This window comes from Homarus americanus, unplaced genomic scaffold (assembly GCF_018991925.1).
Source record: "Homarus americanus isolate GMGI-L3 unplaced genomic scaffold, GMGI_Hamer_2.0 scaffold40248, whole genome shotgun sequence".
Taxonomy (NCBI): domain Eukaryota; kingdom Metazoa; phylum Arthropoda; class Malacostraca; order Decapoda; family Nephropidae; genus Homarus; species Homarus americanus.
In genome coordinates this window covers 995,203-1,005,326 of record NW_024712526.1, presented here as the reverse complement: position 1 = coordinate 1,005,326, position 10,124 = coordinate 995,203, and the positions used below count along the sequence as shown (strand labels likewise).

The following is a 10,124-nucleotide window of genomic DNA, read 5'->3' as shown; positions in this document are numbered from 1 at the left end:
ATATATATATATATATATATATATATATATATATATATATATATATATATATATATATATATATATATATATATATAAAAGTGGAGTCTCGAGAATTGCAGGTTAGGTGTGCCAGTAGGCATTGCGAATTATTAAATAGCGAATTATAATTTAATTGATTTAAATGGAAATACCTGTAATTAGTTTGGTTCTGGAGGCCAAAAAATACCCATAATCTGTTACAAAACTGCTTTAATAAACACTAAATAATACATAATAGTACAGGGGGTCCCCATTGTAAGTGTCTTCATTATAATTGGTTTTGCACTAAGTTGTCAAATAATTTTGGCAAATTTCTATCCTGTCGCTCTCTCTCAGTCCGTATGCCATGTTTACTCCCCCCAGTCCGTGTCATCTGCTGGGCCAAGCTGTGAGGAGCTGTGGTCGTTTTTCCACTCTTATTTTCGGGTTGATATACGTAACTTTCTTCATTTATATTTACTGAGTTACGTGCTCACAAATTCCTACATACATATTGTGAAAAAAGTAATAGAAATAATTGTCCTAAAGTCAAACACGTAAGGGGAGGAGAGTTCAGAGTGTGGGGGGGGGGAACGTTGCTAGGGAATTGGCATCCCAGCTGATCTTCATTACTATGGTGGAGCAGGGAGTGTATGTAAATGGTAACTGTGTTAAACTTTCATTTGGCTTTTATTTACTGGTTTGGCAATAGTTTTTTTTGTTGTATCTTATTTATTGGTATTATTTTTAGTTATTGCGCACAATTTAAAAAAAAAAAAAAAAATAGGCCAAAATTTGTCCGACGAAATGTCCGCAAAATTTCAAGGGACCAAAGTGTCAGCACGAGAGACACAGGTGCCCGAGAGTGGGGGTGACTTATCATTCGTAATACAGCTCCTCCCCGACTTACGACGGGGTTAGGGACCCAAATCCAGGTCGTAAGTCGAAAATGCTTAAATAATACATAGAAAATCTAAAATGGGTGTCTCTTTTTCTTCTCAGCACCACAAAACTCTCACTTTTAAGCTTGCCAGCCATTTTAAAGGGAATTACAAACGAAAATTTTGTCTGTGCACTGAAGTTGGGATTCGAAAATACGTAATTTGACAAAATTTTGGTACGACTGAGGCAGGTTGTAAGTGCGGGTAGGTCGTAAGTCGGGGAGGAGCTGTAGTAAAACATTCTTTCGTTAATCGTCAAATACTGTATTGTTAATGATTTTTCCACAACTTTTATAGCAGTATTGTTGACTTTTAGTAGTTGTGGAACATAGCCTAATTTTCCCCAGAAGATTAAGTAAATAAGGAATAATGGTAGCTCCTTGTGTAACAAGGATGGCTGGCCCAAGGGCCACCTAGGCGTGAATTTGTTAAGGTGTAGAAGCTGTCACCAACACAACAACCACACCTTAAGTTAATGAGTGTCAAGGAATAGTCTGAGAAGACCGGACAACTCACCAACTGCACTGGCTAACCATTACCCCGGAACACGATCTGCAAATCGATTAACATCCAGGTTCCCAATTACTGCTGGGTAGACAGAGGCAAATGGCATAAAGAAACTTGCCCGTAGTTTCACCCTGCCCTGGGATCGAACCGGGGTCTGCTTGCTTGCGAGGCGAGCATGCTGACCATTACACCACAGGTCACCGCAATAAGATTAAGTAACGCGCATTCGTCCACCGGTTCATCCGGACATTTGCCACATCCAGACACCCTTTCTGCCTTAATTGTCCGGAAGTGCAAGGATTTACTGTACCTTAAATAAGTTATAAAATTAAATATCATAAAATAATGTGTAATCAAATGTTTAACAAAATTATCTAGAAGTGATATCTCTGTTAGCCGAAACAATTGGTGCAGAGCACTTCTGGGAATGAGAGATTTCTGTGAAACAGCGACGACTCCCTCAAATCCGGGAAAAAATCCTTCCCCGGAATTTTTTGGAATTTTCTGGGTAACGGAAAATTATTCTCGGAAGTTCCGTTACATTATCTCTTGAACTCAGGAAACTATCCCTCATCCCCAGAATTTTCCAGGTACATACTGTAAATTTTCTATCAGAATTCTGGAAAATTACCCTGATTTTCATTTCTCAAATCTGGAATAAAAATCCCCCAATCCCGGAATTTTCCAGATGCCGGGAAAATTTTCTCGGAATTTTCTAGAAAATGTGGCCCTCGAAAAGTCGTTCCCAAAGCTGGAATTTTCTGGAAAATTCCAGCATTGGGAATGATTTTCCTAGAAAATTGGCCTTTCAAAGAGTTCCGGGTTTGAGGGATTCCGGCTAATGGAGATATTATTGTAAATTTAAATGTTAAAAGATATCAAATTAAACTTTATGGATGTCACTTACAATGTGATGGTCCCGATTAGACCCTATTTCTAGTAATGCTTATGGGAGTTAATTCCCCTTTATATATGGTTTCATTATCAGTTGCTTTTTTCTGGTCTTTATTGACCCCTTATAATGAAGACCCCTGTACATACTTGTAATACATAAAAAATACAATACTTGTAACACATACTGTAGGTCTTGTACAAAAAGTAATTTTACATTACATAAACAGGTCCATCCTTTCTCATAATCATCCTGTTGGTTACAATAGTATGCCATAAAGGCAGGCAGGCACCCGGCTGGCTGTGATCGCACTATGTTAACGAGGAACCAGGAATTTAATACCACACAATAACTCATCTGTGGTTGAATCTTTATTTTTTTTTCTGGAATTTTTTTTACTTTATGATAATAAACACTGAGGCAGCTGGTGCTGAGCCACAAATGATAAATATTTGATCATGATATTTAAAAAAATAAGGAAGTAATAGAGGTAGCCATGAATTTAAGAATGCCAATTTGTATTTCGTGAATTATCGTGACTCCACTGTAAGTGATATCTCTGTTAGCCGGAACAATTGGTGCAGGGCACTTCTGGGGGATGAGAGATTTCCGGGTAACAAGACGACTCTCTCTAACCCGGAAAAATATATCCCATCTCCTGAATGTTCGAGGTACCGGAAAATTTTCTCGAAATTTCCAGAAAATGCACACCCTTGGAAAATCAGTTCTAAACCCGAAATTTTCATGAAAATTGTGGTTTTGGGAACAATTTTGTGAGAAAATGTCAATTTCAGCTATCTGAGAGTTCCAGGTTTGAGGGATTCTGGCTAACAGAGATATTATTGTATTGTGTTAAGAGATTTTGAGTGTGGGTTCCATCTGTGATGAGAAGGTGCTTAGTAGGAGGTATGGGCATAATGAAATAATGGAAAGTGAATACAGTATTGGTAAAAGTATACTTCAGAGATGGGAGATTGGAGGGAGAGGGGAAGACCAAGGAGGAAATGAAGAATTGAGGGGAAGGGACTTCCTGGAAGAAGCAGATTTTTTTAATTTCAGGAGAGTATGGGACTGCATGATTTAAAGGGAAGTTCCAACTACCTTATTAACAAAAAAATAGCTCCTGTCACACTCAAACCGTCCTCTGGGTAACATGACACAATTCAGCTGGGCCATGACCCAGCTGACTCACATCAGGGGAGGGAGGGAGCGCGACTGGACTGGTGAGTCTGCTACTGAATTACAGCTCACCGCCTTCACACACGTTCACTTCTTACACACACACACTTCTTACACACACACACCTATGCTCTTCATTTTTCTTATTTTGTAGTATTATATTTATTTATTTATTTGCAACATTAGAGTATTGTAATGATTTTATTTTTATTAAAATTTTCTCAAACGAACATGGACAAGTGATAAACATGCTGAGCTAGTGAGAGATGTGGGTGGGTTGGCTCATGTGAGATCCAAGCATAAGGGGGTCAGACACAGATAAGCGGGGTCATGTACTATGAATACTTGTACTCTTAAACTCTACTGTATATTATTTTATCTTATTCCTTATAGGTGTTGGTAACTTGTGGGAATTCAGATTGAGTTGGTAACACGATGCGTTAGTGTTACTCTTGCATCTTGCTACAAATTACATTTAGGATTATACCTAGTATTTTTCAAAAGCCAGGGTCAAATTATACAAGAGATATAAGAAAATCTCAGGCTTCTTTACCCAAAAATCAGGGGTCAAACTATATACAGTATGAGATCAGTTTATACTATACTGTACATGAGTATATGTGGTACCCCCATGTAAAGAGTTGGAGCGAGGAATAGATAATAGCTAGGATAGATAGAAAAAATTTATATGATTAAGGTTCTGCCTATCAATAAATGTTATCGTATGCTCCAAATAGTTGTGACTTTGTTGGCATTGCAATTACGGATTTTTTAATTACAATGGTCCCTCGATTAACGAACGGTTCAATTAACGAAATTTCGGTTAACGAATTAGCTCCCATAAGGATTTTCAGTTCCATTAACGAACAAAACTTTGATTAACGAAAGCCTTACGAGAAACAAGCTTTGCTGTGAGCATCAGCTGATCGGCTAGTCTGCCAATACAGTAATCGGTTCTATGTTTACATTTGTTTCCAGTGGAGTAAATATCAAGAAAGTTGTGCTCTTTAATATTTTTGCATTTTTTTATATTAAAATTATTGGTCATTCTGAAATTTAGTTAACATATTGATAATATAGACAGTACAGGAAACAGTTTTTGTGTGCCCATCAGCTGATCGAATCACCCACCAACGCTTCTCAATTTAACTTTGTTTACAGTGGAGTGAGAATCCAGTTTGTTGGTCTCTTTAATATTTTTGCATTTTACATTAAAATTATTGGTCATTCTTAAATTTAGTTAACATATTGATAATATACAGTGCAGAAATTAATAAGAAATACGAAGAAGGCATTAGAACCAATGCACTCTGTAAAGAATATGGCATGTCATCATCGACTGCCTCTACAACCAGCTGTTTGCTATTTAAACAAAGCTGCTGGGAATACGACATACACACCTCAAAGTAAGTTAAAATACGGTACAGGTACAGTACTCCTCGAATTATGACCTACTCGACTTACGACCACCTGGATATATGACCACCGCAGTTGTATAAAATATTTTTAAAATGACAGTACTTATTTTCAAGTCCCAACGTTAGTGATCGCGCTGTGTACTGATAAAATTTTCGTTCGTAATTCCCTTTAAAATGGCTGGCAAGCGTAAAAGTGAGAGTTTTCGTGGTGCTGAGAAGAAAAAGAGACACCCATTTTAGATTTTCTATGTATTGTTTTCTCCTTTTCGACTTAGGACCAATTCGACTTACGACATGGTCGTCGGTCCCTAACCCCGTCGCAAGTCGAGGACTGACTGTATTCTATTGTTTTTTATTTATTATTGTACAGTATACTGTACAGTACAGTACTGTATTTAGTTTAATTTTAATGTTTTGTTAATTCTATTACCAGTATACAGTACAGTACTTTGTATGTATACCTGGAACCAATTACCCAATATCCCATTGTGGAACCAATTGTGTTCGTTAATCGAGGGACCACTGTACAGTATACAGGTATATAAATTTGTCTCCATTACTAGATTTTTAATTGTATTTTACTCCTGTGTGATAAAGAAATTTGACTTGTTCTTAATATTTTGTTCACAGATCTTGTTGTTGCTCTGGAGGAATTTGCCAAGACATTTACTGACACCTTTAGCCAGATAAGATTAAGACAAGTTCTGGCTGATGTTCAGACAACCAAGGAACAATTTCAAAGGTACCATATTATTTTTGCAAATTAAATTTGTCATGCACTTTGAAAAACCTGGAGTTGAAGGTAGGGTTCCATTCAGGGTCTGTCTTTAGCCCCATTCTGTTTGTCATGGTGTTACAGGTACAGTAACCATTTTATGGTCATTTTCAATGCTTGCATTACTTAGCTTGGATTACCTGGTGGCAGTTCTCCATGCTGCACAGTCCCTTGCAGCTTCTTGTGTCAAGTTCTTAAACCTAATATTAATTCCTACAACCTCTTCCAATGTTATTCTTGGCCTATTCCTAGTTTTTCTCCCTTCATGCGCCTCTTAATCCAGTTGGTTTCATTCATTCTCTCCACATGCCAAAATCATCTCAGCCTACCTCTGCAAAACTTTATCAATACTCTTAATGCCCAGTTTTGAACTGGTTCCTGACTTTCAGTGTCACTTTGCACGTCCACCTCACCATTCCCATTTTCAGTTCACTTAAGACTTTATTTCATCCATTTTAACTGCACATGTTTCACTTCCATACAACATCACTCATTTTGCCATCAATGAAGGCAGCAACTCCCTAAACTTAAGCCACTTCTGGCTCTTAGAACTGAGCTGGGTTCAGCATACCCACCAACATTGATCATGTCATCTAGCTAACAGAACTTGTCAACACAATCCAGGGACATATCCCCAGTGTTCAGTTTTCCAGTATTGCAAAGGCCACATGGTTATGTGCACACACATAATTAATAACTCTTTTGATGTGATTCTCATACCCTATTCTGTAAACAATGCCAGTGAGATTGCCACACCATGTATGGTAATAATTATCCCACTCATACTTTGAAATTTATTGCCATATAGGCTCATCACATTTGATTGGCTGACATGTAAGAAGGCAGCTGCAACCCACAAATTATCTCTAAACCTGCCAGCATCTTCTCAGTCACAGCCAAGAGTATTCCCGGCTTGGTCTGAGTGCCCAGGAAATCGAGGAGCGATTGTGGTTGTCTGATAGTGTGGAAGTAAAAATATTTTGTTACTGGTTTATACAGGCTCGAGGCTATCCAACTTACCTAGCATTCAGACTTATGTGTAATCTCCCTCTGGGTGCTTTTGACCATCATTTTGTTGAAAAAATCTGTTCCAAAAACAACATTAAAGTTAACAGTAGTACACAGTTACACTGCAGTTACTTTTATTATAGTAGACGAATCTTGAGGTGGAGGACAATGTGGGCTGCTTACACTTATAATATGTGTATTCATATTTTGATTTATTTACTTATGTTTAGTATGAACTTAAATCTAGTTGATGTCTTAAAAAGTTCTCCACTTCAACCCAAACTTCTCACAGGTAATGTTCATGACGACCCCAGCATTGATTTTATCTCTTATCTTCAGTTTCTCTTCAATTGGTAGAGTTCTGAGCATCATTCCTTTTCTCCCAGTGGTCCCCAGTGGTGGTGTTTTGCCTTTACTTGCTTTAGAGGCCAGAACCATATACTGGGAGAGCCCTAAATACAAACAAAACACAGAGTGTGCGGTGGAGCAATGATTGCGACAACAAACATGCTGGAACTAATGCCTTGCCCAACTGCAACCCCATGCAAGCCCAACTAAGCCAGAGCTAGTCCAACTTATGGGGATTTCTGACTTAGAGGGGTCTTACTCACTCCTCACACCAGATTATTTCAAATTATATTTTAATTTTTGTTACATACAGCACAGTAGTGTTGACTATTGTTATCTTTATTAGTTTGATTAATCTAAGCAATTTTGGCTGTGCTGTAAATGATGAAATTTACTTGCTTGGATATTTTTTTTGCTTGCCCTCACAAATTTTTTTAGGAAATTTGCTTGCCTGGATATCTGTATGGGAAAAGTTAAATAAACATCTTAAACATTAAAATTTATTTTGTGAGACAACTCGCAGGTTACTTGTGCCTATCTAAAGGGTATCATTGCCAGTAACCCTTGTCATGTGATATAACATCTGTCACCTCACATCTTTTGGGCGTGTGGGGAGGTGGCACCTGTGGTCACCTACCCCAACTACCACTTCCCCCTATAATCTGGTGTCACTGGTGGTAATGCTTGTCATGTGAGGTCATAACTCCTGTCACCTCATGTCTACAGCATCTCAGTTTGGTGGTTCCTTTGAAATGTTGACAAATTGACCAACTGACTAGAGGCGGGTTGGTGGCCTTGTGTAGACGTGAATTACCTGCACCTGACATAGATCACTAATCCTGGTACACTGATAACCTTCCTGGTTAAACACTTATTATGGGGTGGGGTCACTCAACTCCTGACAAATTCTCGCCTGGGAATTTAGATACTTCTCAAGATATATTAGCTCGTTCTTTGGGCAGGTGCTGGGCACATGGACATGAAAAATCACTTGCCCGGCCCAAAACAGACTGTTAGGCATTACTTATCTGCAGTTTTAGATATGATGATTTCTGTGTTGATTTCAAAATGTGAAAATCTGAAATCTTCATTCAAATATTTTGTGGATGTTCTTGATCCTAATGTTACAAACTGACTCGGAAAGCTTTATTGAAGCCATGAAAAATCTGTCAGAAACCTATCCATCTGAAATACCTGACACTATATATTTTCAAGTTGAATTAGAAGTGTTCAACATTAATTTTTCTGATTATGTGGAGCTGCATCCTGATGTAGACAAAAAAACATTTGCTCAGCTGCAGAATGTGCACTGAATGCTCATAGAAAGTATCTTTAATTTCCTCATATTGCAAAAGTTTTCAGGCTATTCTTGACAGCACCACCTTCAGTATGTTAAAGTGAAAGGTCTTTTACCAGGCTTAAGCTTTTGAAAACATCCCTGAGAAACAGAACCTCAGAAAAACGGTTGTATAATCTTATGCTCATAGCTCTTGAAAATGACGTAACTGATCAGTTAAGAAAACTAGGAGAATTAAAATTTAAGTTTAATTTCTATGAATAGATTATTGCTGCTGATTTTATCCAAGCAGTAAATAAAGAATATATTTTTATTTCCACTAAATCTTTCTATTTGAATAAAGATTTTACTTTATCCATCAAATTTCTATGCTATTGTTTAATTATTAAACATTCAATTAAGACAATTTTGTAGTTCGCTTGGTCTTCTTTTTTTTCCATCCTCACTAGTTGATCAAATTTGATAAGACTAAGTGGTGAATTGGCAAATTCCCCCCCTCCCCCTCCCAAATAAAAAAAAGATCACAACCACTTTGGGACACACACACACACACTCTTTTTGAAGTTACCTCATATAGGAAAGCAATTTGCAATATGTATTATTTTTTGAGAATGGTGTTAATATTACTTTTTACCTTCATACTGTAGGTGTTGCTCACTGGTTTCTCTATGTGAAGACCAAAGCCCTGGAGTAGAAGATATGGTTTCTGTAGTGCAGCGAGAAATGGATAATATGGATTCTGCCATTAGAGATGCTGTGGAAAAGTTTACTGCAATGTTGGAAAATTCAAGGGCTACAGACAGTGGCACCCAGCTAGAGGTAAGTTTTCTATGATCGTAACAAGATGGAATATTTTTGGGAAAATTCCATCCTCCCCACTGATATGAGTTGTATGTTTGTACAAGCTATCAGTGTATAGGGTTGAAACCAAAGACTTATGGAACATGAGTCTCCTTGGACCAACAGCAGGTTTTTAGAAGGTGTTGTTGAAGTGAAAGAGCACCAAATAGATGGCTGACAAGGTTAACACTTTCGGGGCCCATGGGGGGCATGATGCACACCATCTAAGGTGGGCATCTCTTCACAAGAGATTACTCTACAATACTATTATACAAACAAGGTTGAATCTAACACCAACATACAAAAACATGAGTGAAAGGAGCAGGTAGTGTCTGCTTTAAATCCTTGGAACACTTTGATGACTGCAAGCCCACAGGGTGGTTATCCCGACACTTCACGTCCACCACAGTTGTGGGGCAAGAATGGAGGTCAATGGTGTGTATTTTGAGACGATCCATGAAAATCAAGCGATAAATAGATTTTTGGCGAATCTTTGAAATCGATGAAGATTTTTTTGTCATTGAAATGCTAACAGGAGTTTTGGTATGACAAAATATTTGTCATCGGCCTACCAAGGTGTTAATAGGGTGGTAAGTATATACAGCTAGACCCCGACTTACGACGGGGTTAGGGACCCAAATCCAGGTCGTAAGTCCGAATGGTCGTAAGTCCGACATAGATATATATATATATATATATATATATATATATATATATATATATATATATATATATATATATATATATATATATATATATATATATATATATATATATATATATATATATATATATATATATATATATATATATATATATATATATATTTTTTTTAATAAAAAATCTACAATGAAATACAGTACAGTAAAAGTAATAAATAATGAGGAATGAATACAGTACAGTGAAAGTAATAAATAAT

General features: G+C 37.2%; 1 protein-coding gene across 2 annotated transcripts in view; it reads left to right on the top strand.

Annotated features, from left to right (window-relative positions):
• Positions 1-10,124, top strand: part of LOC121860662 (huntingtin-interacting protein 1-related protein-like) — a 97,458-nt gene that overhangs the window by 66,610 nt on the left and 20,724 nt on the right. For both annotated transcript variants that reach the window (XM_042357930.1, XM_042357941.1), the window contains 2 exons: positions 5,568-5,679; positions 9,013-9,184. In XM_042357930.1, the coding sequence (XP_042213864.1) occupies positions 5,568-5,679; positions 9,013-9,184 (284 nt within the window). The remainder of the gene's footprint in view (positions 1-5,567; positions 5,680-9,012; positions 9,185-10,124) is intronic.